Raw genomic sequence first — 15,846 nt, forward strand, 5'->3', positions numbered from 1 at the left:
CTAATCAGATCATCTTATCAGATCCATGGCCGCTTGTTGGACCGTGTACAGACTTTTCGTTGGTGTAGAGCCTTGAACCAAGTGGGGGAGCCCATCCGATACCGGGCCTTTCTGTGATTTTCATACGGAGGATAGAAGAAAGAAATTAAAGGGCTTTTGTTAGACTGATAAGTTTGCCTCGTGATCCAGGACCCTGAAGTTTGAATCCGGTTATGCTGTCAATCCGAGCCTAATCCAGGGACTAGCTCCTTCAACGCCTATCAGACTGCAGTAGTGACAGATCTAAGCTTATCAGAATCGACTTTCAAACAACAATCCCACGCTGAATGCTGGACCTGTGTGAACGGCAGTGACAAATCCTATCACATCCGAGTTACGGAGTGTAACATTAAAAAAAAAAAAAAGAAAAGAAAAGAAAAAGAAAAAGAAAAAGACGCGAAAGTGGTTTTATTGTTTAATTATTATTATCCAACCGTTTCCTACGCTCTAGGAGCCCGCGGGTTCCGAGCGGAAGAAGCCGCCGACAAGGTCGGATATATTATGTATTATGGTACAGTGTGGAGTGAAACCACCTCTATCTAGCTGGGCTCCTTTTCGTTTTTCCGAGCAGATATTTCAATGCTATTCTGTCTCTTTGAGCATCAGTGAACCATGACTCGATGTCTTATACTCTGGACCTATTCAATTAAGCTACGTAGGATCTGCCTGCCCCGCACCCCAAGTTGCAATGCCGGCTTATAGCGGAGAAAAGGTTGTACAGTTACTACAATTATCAATACAATGTTGATCTGAAGACGATCACTTAACCAGCTAGGAGCAGAAAGGCGCGCAATGGTTCTTTCAGTCTCCCCGTTACACAATTGATTAGTAACACATAGACTGACTGACTACTTAACTAACTAACTATCCGGGATAGCAATATATGCTGACTGAAGTGACTTCTCATTTCGAGACCCTGAACATTTGGAACTGCCAATTCACTTGACACCCCGCATGATTCTTCGACCCAGATAAAAACAATGTGTCTTCTTTTCTGACAAGGTGTCAGACAACGGCTGCTTTTCCAGAATCACAGGGTCCTGGCGTTGACTGGACTCTTATCGGTCTCGCGACGGGTGGTAGTTCTGGTAACTCTAACATCACCTGATAGATTTGATTGCCTTTCTAGATCACTCCCCGCACTGCTTATCCTCAATGATCTCCTGATGAACGCCGTATGCGTCATGATTTCGTTTGGGCAAACCTATAATTGGAGAGTTACTGGAACACAATCATGCTATACAGCCTGCAAAAGAGATACCCCTCCCGATCATGCCATCAATGATTTCTCATAAGAGGAGAGAGTCGAACAACGTCTCTTCTGCCGATTTAGCAGATGAGTTGTTACTTCATATACTCTATAAACAAACAATTTTGATCAAAGCAAGGATACCCCAGCATGAGCGACCGTCCAAATCGATTACAGGCTAGACGTCAGGATGGAGAGCCAATTGACATCTGGATCATCGGCGGTGGAGTTGCGTCCCTAGCTGCTGCGGTTTTTCTGATCAAGGACGCCAATGTTCTCCCGACTCATATACACATCTTCGATGTCCATCCCGCCCTGGGAGGCGGCCTTACGAGATACGGTGACCCCGAGAAGGGGTATGTGCTCCATCCGGGGCAGACTATCTCCTACCACGACAGCTGCGTTGAGAAGCTCCTCTTGCAGGTCCCGTCGACTCATCCAGGACCGACGCCATGGGATAAACAGTTGGTCCAAAAGGGAGAGGACAGACGGCACGCGCGTCGTTTGACTCGTGCCATCGCCGTAGGTCCGTCAGGTCCTGAGAGATTGGACTCACAGAGACTTGGCCTCAACCTCCAAGACAGACTCGGCCTCATCCGGATCATGCTGGAAAACGAGCAAGCTCTCAGCGGGAAGCGGATCTGGGAGCTTTTCGATGGAGACTTCTTTAACACCAAGTTCTGGATGATCTGGTCGACGACGTGAGTCATCCCAACAACGTCAAGTCCGACGAGCACCGCTAACCCGGTTCTTCAGATTCACTTTTACGCCTCATCATAGTGCAGTTGAATTCCGACGTTATCTTCGCAAGTATCTCCACGATCTTGGAAATGGTGGAAAGTTGAGCGGACCAGACGAGATCCGCAACTCACAATACGAATCGATCATACGGCCCGTCTCGAAATATCTCCAAGAAGAAGGCGTCGACTTCCGCCTCGGAGAACAGGTGGTCGATGTCTTGACCTACCCGGATAGCGACCCAACTACTGTCTCAGAAATCAAGTTCCAGGGGGAAGATGGATCCGAAAAGATGGTCACCCTGGACCCATGCGACCTGGTCTTTGTGGCTCTGGGCTCGATTGGCTCTGGCTCTGTCATGGGAAATAACGACGCTGCTCCTGGACAACCATCTGTCAAAACCTCCGCAAACGAATGGTCCCTGTGGGATAAGCTTGCTGGAAGATCGATCAAGTTCGGCAATCCATCCAATTTCTGTACTAACCCTGCCTATTCAACAGTGGGAAAATTTACCGTGACCTTATATGATCCTGAATTCTTTGATCTGATCGCGGAGACCACGGGACTGGCGCCAGGATCTCAACCGGTCTTGTCATTGCCTAGAAGCAACTGGGATATCAGCCTGAATATCCCACTACAGCCAGTAATCAGTAGCCAGCCTGATACGGTCAAGGTATTCTCAGGATGGGCTTTACACCCGGAAAAGAATGGAAATCATATCAAAAAGCCTATGATGCAGTGTTCAGGTGCCGAAGTGTTGCAGGAAATACTCAAACACCTCAATTTCCCCGACACTATCCTCTCGCATGCAGTAACGATTCCCTGCATCAGTCCACTTGCCACATCGGCATTGCTGCCCCGTTCTCACAACGAGCGCCCCGAAATCATTCCTCGTGATACAACCAACCTCGCACTGTTGGGTCAATTTGTGGAAATCCCCGACGAACCATCGCTGACGATGGAATACAGTGTCCAGAGCGCGCAGTTGGCCGTGGACCATTTCATGGGCGTGAAAAAGGAGATTCGTAGGTCCTGGCGTAATCACTTTGTGGAAATGTTGGATTTGCTTACTTGAGCCTTGAATATTGTTGTTGCCTTGGGTTGCGCGAGTTTGGCTTCAATCCAGGTGGAAAGGCCCACTCTGCTCACATGAAAGGGGACCATGATATCATATTGTTCTTAATGTCTACTACGGAGCTATCAATGTGTTTGCTATGATATGATAAGTATGAATGTTGTAACTAATCGAAAACAATGGGTTTTGCTTGCCGATGATGCCCTTCCTGGACAAGGTCAACAAATTCCCCGGAAACCACTAGAACGAGAGAACACAGGGTCTCCAGAAGCCCCCTGAAGTCATGATGCTTCTAGCCCAGAATTCCTTAGGACCCTTTGCGCGAAATACCAATCAGTCATGTTTATGGATTGAAGATAGATAAACCCCTCGTCTCGATTCTCATGATCGCCGCCATGGCCCTTATTGGTCGCTCACCGACAAAGCGACTAATAACAAGCTTATCCGCCGAAAAGAAACGAACAAACCAGACACTTGAATACTTATGACAGCTTCACGCAGGGCGTACCCCAATCAAAAATACAAGGCTAGTTAGGGCCTGAGTCGATTGCCGTCGTTTCAAATGATATATGGATCCCTGTCTACGTGGATGCGCGGGACTCGTTGCATGAAAATGCCCCGTTTTTCGCCAATACCGCCTTTCCATCTGGTTCATCTGGACCGTTGGACTGCAAAGGGTTGATGAAACGCCCGGACCAACATGTGCTGTGACTCGTACGGTGGCTTGCTCGTATTTAGGAATGTTTTATCATCGCTGCGCTGCTTCTTGGTGGTTGAATAGTTGTTTATTTGCTGTGATCAGTAAATAAAATCATTGTTAATTACCTCTTTTTTCCATCATATGCTTTGCGTACCGAAGTGATTGATCTACACAATTTGATTTATTTCGGGCTTTTTCAATGCCTCCGACAACGGTGTCGACGTCGACGAGATCGTCCAAGTCCGGTCAATCGTCAAAATCTACTCATCATTCGGTGTCGCGCTACCAGATTCCGACGTTGGAGGTCAAGCAGGTTTATCAGAGAGTCAAGGATGAGGATGATAAGAAGAATACAACTATAATTGCCGTCTTTCGGGACAAGGCAGGTGTCGAGCGCATGGAAGAGAAGTGTCAGCCGAAATGGTGGAAGCTGGAATCTTGTAAGTGTGTTTGTTTCCAGGGACTAGAAGCACGAGTCCTATGATGCAGTTTTACTGACGTAGAAATATTTCTAGCTGCCAAAATCATTCCCATCACCAGCGACAAGCTAGCCAGCACCATCGGTGATGTCTGTCGTATTAAGCAACGAAAACGAATCTCCCTCCTAGTCAGCCCATATGTACCGGAGATCTCATTCCACGTGCCATCCTCCATCCGGAGACTCATCATCACCCGATGTGGGAAGAAAGCTCAATGTGATGCCGACAAGGAGGATCACTTGATCATCTCTCGTTCGTCTACATTCTGTGGTGTGATGCTCAACAGATGGCAAGACCGCGACGAACAATATGACCGGCACGAGATCATGTTCAGAGGTGGAGTGTACCTCCGGCTCGATATTCTCGACACCAGTAACGGTGGGAAGAACGGCCAAGGATGGTCGCTATCGAACAAAGACCGAACGTCCATCTTGAGACAGATGGAGGAGCTTCTGGGCCCTCTTCAGCAGGATGATATTTCATGGTGGGATAAGTGGAAAAATATCATCACCACGATCATCAGCCTCATGGCTGGGATATCAAAGCTCACTTCAAACTTGAAGGTGGGCGCAGCAGGCATCTACGTGACGCATTTTACAGGAATCAAGGTCTTCGCAGGCGCTTTTGGAGCCTCAAGCGTCGTGTCCACAGCAGCCCCGGTCGCTGCCATTGCCTTTGGCACGGCCCTGGCGGTCTACTTTATCCCGTGGGACGATCTCCTTACGTGGATCAAACGCACCCTTTTCAACCTGTGGGATGTGATCTGGCAGGCGTGGAACTGGGTGAAGGAGAAGCTCCAGACGATCGCAAGCAAGCATATCCACGACGACCCGCCTCCTCCCTATACTCATAGACCAAAGCGGGTCCGAATGTAGGCCTGCTGTATGCTAGGGACAGCGGGACTTCCCTATGGTATGGAGAGATGAACCGGACGGTCGCCAATATGATAAACTTGGAGGACGGGAGATTGTCAGTGAGCGAGAGCGGATTATTCGTATCATTTCACCTCTCGAGGGCCAAGAGTCCTGAATTTGTTATCTCAATCGCATAATCTTCTGGAGGCTATCGTCTTGACCTCACTATTATGTTTTTTCAACGTTTGAACACGAATATGCAGAAATATACCACTTTTATTTTGTGACACCGTGAGGCCTGCCTGGTGTGCTTGAAGCATGACACATAGCCTCCTTCCCACTGGACGAGTCCCATTCTCTTTCTTTCCCTCCTGCTGTTTATGGGTATGAGAGATGCTATAATGGAGTGGATTCCATTCTCTGTACCGTAACTTGGAATTGCGTGGATTGCATGTATATAATTCCTTGACGCAAGACATGGATGGCAAATTTGTTTCATTTTATTCGCAGGGTGCTGGAGCACCTCTTAATCGCTTATATCTATTCTATCATAATAAATAATTTACTTCTTTAAAATGACCACATGGCAATTATTATGAATATCCCAACATCGCGTCCCTCTCAGAATCTCAAAGGGAAAGGGGGATGTCATGTGATCATCGGAGATAAGTTTCCCACCTTTGCCAACTGGCGTCCTTTACCATACCCGGCAATTAGTGGGCTGTTTGGGCGATCCCCGAGAACATGTTGCCCTGCCAACCATCGTTTACCAAGTGACCTCAAGCCCGAAGATCTGATGTCCAGGTTCTTATAACCAACTTCAGCTCGACTTTACTGTGATTATTATTCCGTACACTCATATTTTCTCAGAGCACATTCATCGCTCGTATTTACTCAAGGAGGACATTGGGATAGTTGCGCGAAGCAATCCCACCGCGTAAGAGAAAGAGAAAGAGAAGATTGCTTTCGACCCGGCTGGCCGATTTACGACAGTGATCAGGAAAAGATGGTCAGGCTTGCCTTCTCCAACCTGAGTATTCATGATACTCCACGCATTGGAAACAAGCAGCGTGATGTCGAACCAAAGACCGTTCAGCGAACCGCCCGTTCCAAGAAAGAACCAAAGCATCTATTCGAAGATTCCGAGAACAGCGACGACGAAGGAACCAGGACGGCGCGAAAGCTGTGGACGAAGACCAGCACCAATAATCTGAAGATCCGCTCTCCTACTAAGACTCCACGACCTCCGAAGCCTGTCGCTGGTTCTGACTTTGAGATTTTCGACGATGGCGATTCGGGAAGCGAGGACGGTGATGCGGAATTGTCCTCGATTACGACCATCTCCAATGGCGTGACGACAAGACTGCCACTGAGTCTTGCTCCAGTCAACTCATTCCTCCTCCCTCCCCCGAAAACAGTGCAGAGAAGACAGCCACGAGCACGAAAGGGAGATAGTGATGACTACGATAAGGAGAATGATGTCTTCGAAGGCGAAAGCTTTGAGCTGGAGGTGAGGGGTCGGGCTTCTCCAATCCGACGGGCGCACTCCAGACCACTCTCGCAACGGCCTGGAAAAGGCAATGGAAAGGGCAAGCAATTCACAAGCTACAGAGAGCCCTCGAATGAAACCGACGACAGCGAAGCAGAGACTGCGAGCAAGTTGGGGGAGGATACATTTGACTCCCTGGCAGATTTCATTGTTGGCACTGATGAGGAGCCCAGTGTTCATGAAAGTGTTGATGAAAGCATCAGCAGAGATATAGAGGCTGGGACCCAGAAGACGCGGAAAAGACTAATTAGAGGAAGGAGACCCAACACAGAAGCTCAAATGAAGCAGTATCTGGCTGGCGGTGAAACCTTTGACACCCTTCGCCTGGAGCCTTCACTGCCAACACAAATCGATCTGGGTTCTCCTTCTAAGCCCCAGCTGAAGCCTTCATGTTTGCCTCAGCAAGATCTCAGGAGCCCTAGCAAAATGAAGGACTTCATCAAAGAGGAGTCTTTCCAGCAAGACTCTAGTGACATGGGGTAAGGACCCTAATACCTAATAATCATCCAGCCCTGATCTTGATGCTAACAACACCAGATCATTGTTGGATTCTGAATCGACGAGCAAAGCCCAGTCCGAAGAACCTGAAGAACCAGCGACACCAGCAACACCGCCAAAGACTCCCGCGAAGGTGCGCCTCTTATCACCGTCCAAGCCTAGAGGGAGAATTCCAGAGTCCCCGCATCGAGAGAGCAGCGATGCGTTCTGGAGCCAGGAAGTGATCGCCGAATGGAACGACCAGAATTCCCCCAAAAAGGAGGAGACACCTGGTCGCGCCATGCAGCGTCTCCTCCGTGCTCTCGGAGAACCAGTTGTCGAAGAAGGCAGCCCCTTGACATCTTCTCCCGGGAAGAACGGCCCAAAGAGCCCAAGTAAGACGGCTCTCAAGAAGGCGGAAGCAGAGCAGAGGAGAGCCGTTCTGCAGAGGAAAAAGGACTTTGACAATAAGAAGGCTTCCCTTGCCGAAGACTTCTTCAAGGTCTTGGATGACACCGTGTCCGACGGTCAAATCCAGAAACTTGCAGAGGAAACCGGTGGAGTCAAGATCATTTGGAGCAAGACTTTGCAGACCACTGCTGGAAGAGCCAACTGGAAGAGAGAAAAGCTCAGCGGAGCTGCGTCTGAAGAGCAACCGACGACCAAGCATCATGCATCCATCGAGCTGGCGGAAAGGGTCATCGACTCCGAAGACCGCCTCCTCAACACGCTGGCACATGAATACTGTCATCTCGCCAACTTCATGATCTCCAACGTTCGCAACAACCCCCACGGTGCCAGCTTCAAGGAATGGGGCCACAAGTGCACCACCCTGCTCAAAGATCACCCGGTCTATGGTGGAAAAGTCGAGGTCACTACGAAACACAGCTACAAGATCAACTACAAGTACGTCTGGATGTGTGTCGACTGCGGCCAGGACTACGGACGTCACTCCAAGAGCATTGATCCGTCGAAGTCGAGATGCGGACACTGCAAAGGTGTCCTTCAGCAAATCAAGCCGAAGCCGAGAAACGTCACGAAGAAGAAGACTACCGAGTCCAGCGAGTCCGTTGATGAAGTAGTGAAGGGGGTGGAACAGGTCAGCCTGTAGAATTTTGACCTGTCTGAGCATCTTGCCGTATCTAGGGAGAGGCGTGTGGAGATGTGTTGACCTGCAGATAGAACTTTTGCACTGAAGGTGTTTGGGATTCTACTATTGGAGTTACTTGGGGGCGTTTTTGATTTTTGTAGCATACAAGCATTGCATGGTAGATATTGTGAGCTATTCATCAATGTTGAATTGTCCTCTGATCATACTCTTCCCCTTGGCGTTGAAGATTGGTTAACTAAGCATCTTGTTCTGTATTAACTATTATTATATTATTATTATTAAAACTTCGAGCAGCTGCTGCCTCCGCGTCTCCCCACCAATCAGACGCATCTCCGCTGCCCGTCAACATCGACGGCCTGGGGACGTCATTGGGCGGCGGAACACTCCATGCCGACAGCAGTTCAACAATACTATGATTTAATATTGTCTCTATCATCCCTCTCACAGCCTTGATTTCATTTGAATCATCCTGCTGCAGTCAGGGTTACTGCTGCGATTTCAAGGGGAAGAGAATACAACTAGCGGGGCAGACATCCCGCTTGCAAGTCCGCCCGATCTTGGATGAAGTCGGGATCATCGCGTGATCGCGTGGCTCGATAGATATTATTCCCTGGAGGTGCTACGGAATACCCATGCACGTTGAATCGATCAGTCGGGATATTTCATCTGTTGTTGACAGGCCTGATCTGAAGATTAGTCGTGCGTCAACACTCAGTCAACATGAACGCTTTTGATCAGAAGGACTTTTTCGGCTCCGCCATCGGCGGGACTGTGCCCCGCGGATGGATTGATGCGAGGTATGTATATGTTTTGGCAGCACTGTCTTCTTCTTTCTTTTTCTTTTGGTATTACTGGTGCTTGTCATGTATGAGAAGATATGCCATGCACCGCTGTTTTTGCAGACCTCGATGTCTTATCCTGATTGTAGTTGCTGTTATGGTCCCCCGCATGAAGATCCTGCGGGACATGCATGCATTGCATATTTCTTAGTCCTATCACAGCCTGCAGAGCAATATTATTCTTTTGCTTTGAATTACAATAGAGACACCTTGATTTATTATAATTCTACTAAATCTGTCAACCTGATCGGAACTGACAAAAATAATGACAGCACCCTCCGCGAGGTCCCCGACCACCAGGAGATCTTCCTCTCTCCCACTACGCTTTCGAATATGATTATCGAACTCAACGAGCAGGTCACGACCGAAGATGCCCTTTCAGCGCTGGGTAGCACAGCTACCCTCGACACCCCCGCCACCGATCCCCGTAGCGGTGTTCCTGCAACAACGGAAACGGTAGACAAGGCCGCTGCTCTGTATCATCTTCGCGACCTCTGCGACGACGGCGATGCCATGCAGATCATCAACGCACCACGTCCAGTCACCCTTGGCCGGTTCCCTTCCAATGGCTCCTCAGCAGTACCCGCCTATGCCGGGGTCGTCTCCTACACCAGCCCCAGACGCCAGAGCGGCGCTGGCCGCATTCCCGTCCACGGAGAAGGCGCCGCTGCCGGATCTAGCGCGATGGGACCGTTGACGAGCAAATTCACGTGCCATTTTCTGCTGGCGCGATTGAAAGAGAAAGCGACGGATGTGCTAGTATTTGTGAACGTGCCGCATGAGGAATTCGATAAGACGGGTGATCCCAGAGGGCTCTCGCGAGAGGAGGACCTGGCTAGTGGATTGGTGAATAAGATGATTGAGACGTTGGAAGTCAAGGACTGGAGTCTCTTTGGTTCCGCGTGAGAAGTGATCTACCGGATGCGGAAGAAAGATAGCATGATATGGATCCATCCGCGTTTCTATTCTAGGGATTTCATTTTTGGATCTGTCGGAAACTCATTGAAGTGACAGGACGGGAGATCTCCACGGCGGAAAATATATCCGCAAAAATTGTGGCTATGGATAGAAGGAATTATTATGTGGCAGAAGTATCCAAATGATCTGTGCAAGGTCAGAAATAGGAGAGGCGGATGGAATCTCCATATTCCCTATAGTCTAGATAGCATCAATAACTATCATCTAAGTATGTGATCGTACTCACTCTCTCCTTGCAACGACGAGCTCGAGGAAATCTAAGTAGTTAAAAAGCCTTTCTCCTGTTCTTTTCCCTGGTGAACAATCAGCCTCAAGTCTGAAGCTAGATTTCATACCAGAACAGCACCACACTTGTCATAAGTCTGTTGTCATCTTCTCCCATTATTCCGTGATGCGAGACCGGCCCAGAAGCAGGTAGTTAACTAGGTACCTAGGTACTTGTTACTACTACGTATTACCGTCTTCGATCTCGCAATGTCAAACTATGACCAGACCAGACCATAGTTATCCAGGAACATAACGAGCAATCAATCATCATCCGCAATCACGCATTCTCAATCCTTGATCTCTCGATCCGGCCAGCTCACTGTTTCCGGCCCAAGATGCCGGGGAACCAATCACTCATCCTCCGTGCGCCTCATGTCATGTGATACGAACCCGGAGCAAGTGTGGCTGATACCGGACACAACCAATCAGAACCGCATTACGCGGTCATCAACAAGGAAACGACGCCACATATCTTGGATATCATGACGACGTCATGGATCGAAATGAACCCAAAACAGCGAAAACATGACCGTTTAGTTCCGGTTTTCGAGTGTCAGCCTTTTCTAGTTTACTCTGTAGTGAAGTTGCTAGGAGAGAAAAAACCTTGGCTGGGCGTGATGGCTCTGGCGGTCTCGAACGTCAGCCAAGGATTATTGTTCTACCTTGAGTGATGTGATTTCTGTGGCTGAATCTGGATGCTCTCATACAACCCCACACTCTCATTCAGTGGAAGCTGTTTCCATGTTTGATGGCCTGTCGTTTGAGTATGTGGGGTATGGATGCACGGCCGGCGGCTTGGAGGAACGAGTAACGAGGAGAGGAATTCATGTGCCTGGGAACAGATGGGATGTATGTCTATCTGGAACCGATGGATGGGGTCAGGATCAGCGGTGCTGCTGCATGTCATTGACTGTACGAACTGGTCTGCCTAGGCCTCGTGAATGATTGTCCCCGTCGACGTAGGAGTGGGCGAAAAGTTGACTACTCCAGATGCAGACCAGGATTCGTGTAATATCATCATCTCCTGGCGAGTCGACGTCATGGATCGAGTGAATCGATTGAATCGAGGGAGTTCCCCTGGTGGAGTGTGTTGATTTCTTGGGTTATATAAACCTCCTCAGACCTCCGTGAAATTTCCATTCTCCAGAAAAGCAACAACCACAAGACTTCCACACAAAGAATATCCAAGACTACTTCCTCTTTTTTTCAAAAAACAACCACCGCAAACATGTCTGACACCGGCCGCAAGGACTTCACCCAGAGTATGTGGCCTTTTGCCCCAAGTCTTCAACAACAATAAGACCACTCCTTGAGATAATTGATTGAGTCTTTTGCTAACGACTTTTTGCAGAGGCTAAGGAGGAGATCACTCCTGACTCTTCCAAGTCCACCCAGGACAAGGTCAAGGAGACCATCACCGACACCACTGACCGCGTCGCCCGTGGCTTCCAGTCCGATGACAGCAAGTCCACCACCCAGTCGGCCTTTGACAAGACCCAGCGCACCCACGACAACGAGCAGCACGGCGGTGCGGCCTCTTCCATGTAAGTGCTACCATATCAGCAATTCACATCTCAAAAAGATGCTAACGGCCGACTGCAGTGGTGACAAGGTCAAGAACGCCCTCGGTGTTGGCAACTAAGCCTATGCGCTCAGTTCCCGTCTAGATGGAAGGCAACAATTGCCTGGTTGTCAGTCCTCCTTTTTCATGAGTCATGATACCACATCTGAGAACTCAGTTATTGCTATGTAACTATCACAAACCATAGTTTAATAATAACTCGAAATCTCCTCGAAACATCTCGTTTCTTTTCTTCGTAACAGGAATGCCACAGCTGTAGCTGTGTTTGTAGTAACTGTCTATCCCTCGACCAATCCCTCAAACATCCGATCTCGCCGCCGGATGAGTTGGTTGAGTTCGCGTTCCAGCCGTTTGTATTCCAATTTAGCCCCATCGACGTCGGGCGGAAGATAGTGGAATGCCTTAAGTCTCCCCTCGAGCGTACTGACAGTCTCTTTAAGTCGGAGAACGCACTGTTCTTCTTCCATCAACTGCTGGATAGTGGGACCTCTTGCATTCACAGTTCGTTCGAGACTGGCAATCCTGCTCTGATATTCTCCTGCCTTGGTGCCCAATATCTTCGTGCCCCTATTCCATTCTGCAGTTTGGGCAAGAATATCTGGCGGCGTCTCGTATGCTTCATTCGTCTTGAGCTCTTCGAGCTGTCTTCTTAAAGAATCCAACTCCTTCTCCAAGTAATTCTGAAGATCCTCAACTCTACGGACCTGCTCCGCAGCATCGAATTCCTCCGTTGTCAACTCGATGATCGCATGTGGCACGTCTTCCGCGCCCAGTGTTCCCAGCGCGACGGTCGTTTCTGCCAGATCGTCTAGACTCTTTGCACCCTTCTCATCCAAATAGTCCTCTATTTCATCCAGGATTTCCTTTTTCTGTGGCGGCTCTGCCTTCTCACGAGCCTTCAATCCTTGTAGAGCTTCTTCGCGCGCGCGATGGAACAGTGCTGCTTCTTCGTCTGCTGTGTCGTTGGCGGCTGCGAGTGCGAGCAGGGTCTTGAGTGTGTCTTCATTTCGTTCAAAGGGCGGTACGGGGTTCGGTGCGTATTGTCGGGCTAGCCATGAATTGATATATGCCCAGTCTTTGGCCTGGATAGCGGCCTGTCTGGCTTTGGAGGGCGAGATAAGCGGGGAGTCGAGAGGTGATGGGGGATCCATTGTGTGAGTGAGTGCGTTATTCTTCCATGAATTCTCAGTATATCCGATGGATATGGTATCTCAGGTATGAACGGTGAATAGTACAGGCGTGGATTATTACTCTTATTATTATTGTTGGTCTTTAGAAAGTAAGTAGTTCTCGTAGCAGATGGTCGAACTTGCTTTGGCCATAGGAAGGACGTTTATCCGACCGGATCGGCCCCCAGGAATATCAGCGGGCAAGTCGACTCCTCCGCGGAGGTGACCATGTAGATGATACAGGTAGGATTGCCGCTCCAGCCCACCATGACGAGCTACTTTTCGGCTTCGCCCGCCTTGTCGTCGTCGTCTCCTGTGCTCTCTCCTTCGAACGAGACTCTCTCACCGTCGATCGGCTCTGCGCAACGATCCAACGCCCTTTCCAACAGATTAACAAGTGTACTCTCCGCGTCTTATGCGGACTCCGATATACGAGATGCCCTCGAGACATTGGACCGCAGAGGTGTCCATAACACCGCAGATACCAGGAGGCAGCTGCGCTTGGATGTTCAGAAGGAGGTGATTGATTGTAATGGCGAGATTGTGAAGGATTTCGGCAAAGTCGCAGATGTGAGATAGTTCCACCCTACAAAAGAAAAAAAGAAGTGACGCTAATGGTGGGAGTAGCAATTGAAACGCATTGGAACAGTGATCACAAGCTTGAATCGAACATGCGAAGAGATGCGCAAGCATATCAACCAGGCAAAACAAGAGACGGCTCCGGTTCTAGAGGAAGCCTCCGCGTTGATGTCTCAGAAGCAAGATACCGAGACGAAACAACGCCTCCTTGATGCTTTCACCAAGCATTTTATAGTCCCGGATGAGGACCTCATTGTCTTGACCTCTGCTGAAGAGCCTGTCGATGATCACTTCTTCGACGTTCTTGCGCGCGTGAAGCGGGTGCATCATGATTGCGAGGTCTTGCTTGGTGGAGAGAACCAGCGATTGGGCCTGGAGATCATGGAGCAAAGCTCCAAACAACTCAATTCCGCTTACCAGAAGCTGTACAAGTGGATTCAAAAGGAGTTCAAGTCGTTGAATTTGGAAGATCCCCAGATCAACAGTTCGATTCGAAGGGCATCGCGTGTGTTGGCGGAGCGGCCCAGCCTGTTCCATAGCTGCCTGGACTTCTTTGCAGAGGCGAGAGAGTATATTCTGTCGGACTCTTTCCATTATGCTCTTACAAATGCAGTCTCCGCAGGGGAGGGAGAGCGTAATGTCAAGCCGATCGAGTTTTCTGCCCACGACCCGCTCAGGTATATCGGAGATATGCTTGCCTGGGTACACTCTGCTGCGGTTTCAGAGCGCGAGGCCTTGGAAGCACTCTTTGTTACTGACGGTGATGAAATAGCAAAGGGCATCAAGGCAGGAATAAGCAGCGAACCGTGGTCTCGCGTTGACGGAGAGGAAGACGTTGTGTTTGACGGTCAGAAGGCGCTCAATGGTCTCGTCGACCGTGACATTAACGGGGTATCAAGGTCTCTCCGTCAACGAGTTGAGCTGGTCATACAGGGCTGCGATGATCCCGTCACCACCTACAAGGTTGTTAATCTGCTGTCTTTCTACCGAATGACGTTCTCTCGGTTGATTGGAGCAGAGTCCAACCTCGCCAATGTGATCAGCTCACTGGAGACATACACATTCGGCCACTTCCAGACACTTCTTGGAGACCAGGTTGGGTTGGTATCCGGCGATCCAGCTGCCCTGACACCGCCGCCCGACTTGTCGGTGCCGCAATTCCTGTCCGATGCTCTTGACGTCTTGACACACTTAATGAAAGCATACGATGCTTCTTTGGAAGGCGTCGATTCGGAATCAACCTCGGACCAGGAAAATAAATTCACCCCGGTCCTCCATGTAGCCTTCGATCCCTTTCTCGACTTGGCAAAGTCGACCGCCAGTGATCTGTCCAACAAGACATCGAAGGCCATCTACCAGACTAATATACTCCTTGCTGCGCGGTCCACCATCCTACCATACCAATTCGCCTGCACCACGCATTTGGCTCCTATCTCTACATCTCTCTCGACTATCCGGATGGACCTTCTCCAAGCCCAGCACGATTTCTTCCTCGAAACATCCGGCCTGCAAGACCTCCTCACTGCGCTGGAGCCCTTTTCTCTACCTACCGATACCCAAGACTCCGAGAAACAACCACAACAACCACCCAGTCTCGCATCCGTCGCCTCACTACCGGCCTTCCAGCCTGACACCCTCTCCTTAACCAGTCAGCAACTCGACGACTTCCTCCCATCCGCCCTCATGGACGCTACCGATAACCTGAAGCGAGTCCGCAACCCGAACCTCGTCAAGAGCGTCACGGAAGAAGCAGTCGAGGCATTCTGCCGAGACTTCGAGTTCGTTGAAGGCATGATCATCGGCGCGGATGAGGCCAGAGGCATCACGAAGATCGACGCTGCGGGAAGTGAAATCGCTACTACTATTACTACTGCTGATGGCGATAAAGAGGGAGAAGAGAAGTGGAGTTTGAGAGCGTTGTTCCCGAGAACGACGGGAGAGATTAGAGTCTTGTTGAGTTAGTTAGCAGGGATAACTAGCAGAATATGCAAATAGTGAATGAGAAAGGCATTTACAGTGATTATGGTAATATTTGATTTCTGTCCCTGGAAATATCAAATGTTCAATCAGTAAGATACCGCTGATTATTATCTCTACTACTAACTATTATATCAAAGTATTCAATTGACCACTACTAGTAGTTAGCAACACAACAATAGAC

The 15,846-nt window shown here is 49.4% G+C and overlaps 7 protein-coding genes across 7 annotated transcripts; 6 read left to right on the top strand and 1 right to left on the bottom strand.

Annotated features, from left to right (window-relative positions):
• Nucleotides 1-1,332: 1,332 nt before the first annotated feature.
• On the top strand, nt 1,333-3,348 carry C8Q69DRAFT_89865 (myosin-crossreactive antigen). The gene is made up of 2 exons (XM_028634148.1): nt 1,333-1,989; nt 2,045-3,348. The coding sequence occupies exons 1-2, from the start codon at nt 1,439-1,441 to the stop codon at nt 3,099-3,101; spliced, it is 1,608 nt and encodes a 535-aa protein (XP_028482389.1). The 5' UTR covers nt 1,333-1,438; the 3' UTR covers nt 3,102-3,348.
• Nucleotides 3,349-3,878: 530 nt separating this feature from the next.
• C8Q69DRAFT_89824 (hypothetical protein) lies at nt 3,879-5,237 on the top strand. The gene is made up of 2 exons (XM_028634147.1): nt 3,879-4,241; nt 4,317-5,237. Exons 1-2 carry the CDS (start codon nt 4,001-4,003, stop codon nt 5,153-5,155), a joined length of 1,080 nt encoding a protein of 359 aa, XP_028482390.1. The 5' UTR covers nt 3,879-4,000; the 3' UTR covers nt 5,156-5,237.
• Nucleotides 5,238-5,717: 480 nt separating this feature from the next.
• Nucleotides 5,718-8,526, top strand: C8Q69DRAFT_478325 (SprT-like family-domain-containing protein). The gene is made up of 2 exons (XM_028631376.1): nt 5,718-7,162; nt 7,221-8,526. The coding sequence occupies exons 1-2, from the start codon at nt 6,141-6,143 to the stop codon at nt 8,269-8,271; spliced, it is 2,073 nt and encodes a 690-aa protein (XP_028482391.1). The 5' UTR covers nt 5,718-6,140; the 3' UTR covers nt 8,272-8,526.
• Nucleotides 8,527-8,829: 303 nt separating this feature from the next.
• On the top strand, nt 8,830-10,515 carry C8Q69DRAFT_89991 (putative Ran-interacting protein Mog1). Its single transcript, XM_028634149.1, has 3 exons — nt 8,830-8,905; nt 8,964-9,068; nt 9,383-10,515. Exons 2-3 carry the CDS (start codon nt 8,992-8,994, stop codon nt 10,014-10,016), a joined length of 711 nt encoding a protein of 236 aa, XP_028482392.1. The 5' UTR covers nt 8,830-8,905; nt 8,964-8,991; the 3' UTR covers nt 10,017-10,515.
• A 979-nt stretch (nt 10,516-11,494) lies between these two features.
• On the top strand, nt 11,495-12,156 carry C8Q69DRAFT_478329 (putative chaperone/heat shock protein Hsp12). The gene is made up of 3 exons (XM_028631377.1): nt 11,495-11,617; nt 11,707-11,899; nt 11,958-12,156. Exons 1-3 carry the CDS (start codon nt 11,584-11,586, stop codon nt 11,995-11,997), a joined length of 267 nt encoding a protein of 88 aa, XP_028482393.1. The 5' UTR covers nt 11,495-11,583; the 3' UTR covers nt 11,998-12,156.
• On the bottom strand, nt 12,157-13,243 carry C8Q69DRAFT_478330 (hypothetical protein). Its single transcript, XM_028631378.1, has one exon. It carries the CDS (start codon nt 13,086-13,088, stop codon nt 12,216-12,218), a length of 873 nt encoding a protein of 290 aa, XP_028482394.1. The 5' UTR covers nt 13,089-13,243; the 3' UTR covers nt 12,157-12,215.
• Nucleotides 13,244-13,342: 99 nt separating this feature from the next.
• C8Q69DRAFT_501109 (oligomeric Golgi family complex subunit 6) lies at nt 13,343-15,733 on the top strand. Its single transcript, XM_028632355.1, has 2 exons — nt 13,343-13,676; nt 13,734-15,733. The coding sequence occupies exons 1-2, from the start codon at nt 13,374-13,376 to the stop codon at nt 15,645-15,647; spliced, it is 2,217 nt and encodes a 738-aa protein (XP_028482395.1). The 5' UTR covers nt 13,343-13,373; the 3' UTR covers nt 15,648-15,733.
• The last annotated feature ends 113 nt before the right edge of the window (nt 15,734-15,846 follow it).

The sequence above is a fragment of the Paecilomyces variotii genome, assembly GCF_004022145.1.
Source record: "Paecilomyces variotii strain CBS 101075 chromosome Unknown C8Q69scaffold_12, whole genome shotgun sequence".
In the NCBI taxonomy this organism is placed as follows: Eukaryota; Fungi; Ascomycota; class Eurotiomycetes; order Eurotiales; family Thermoascaceae; genus Paecilomyces; species Paecilomyces variotii.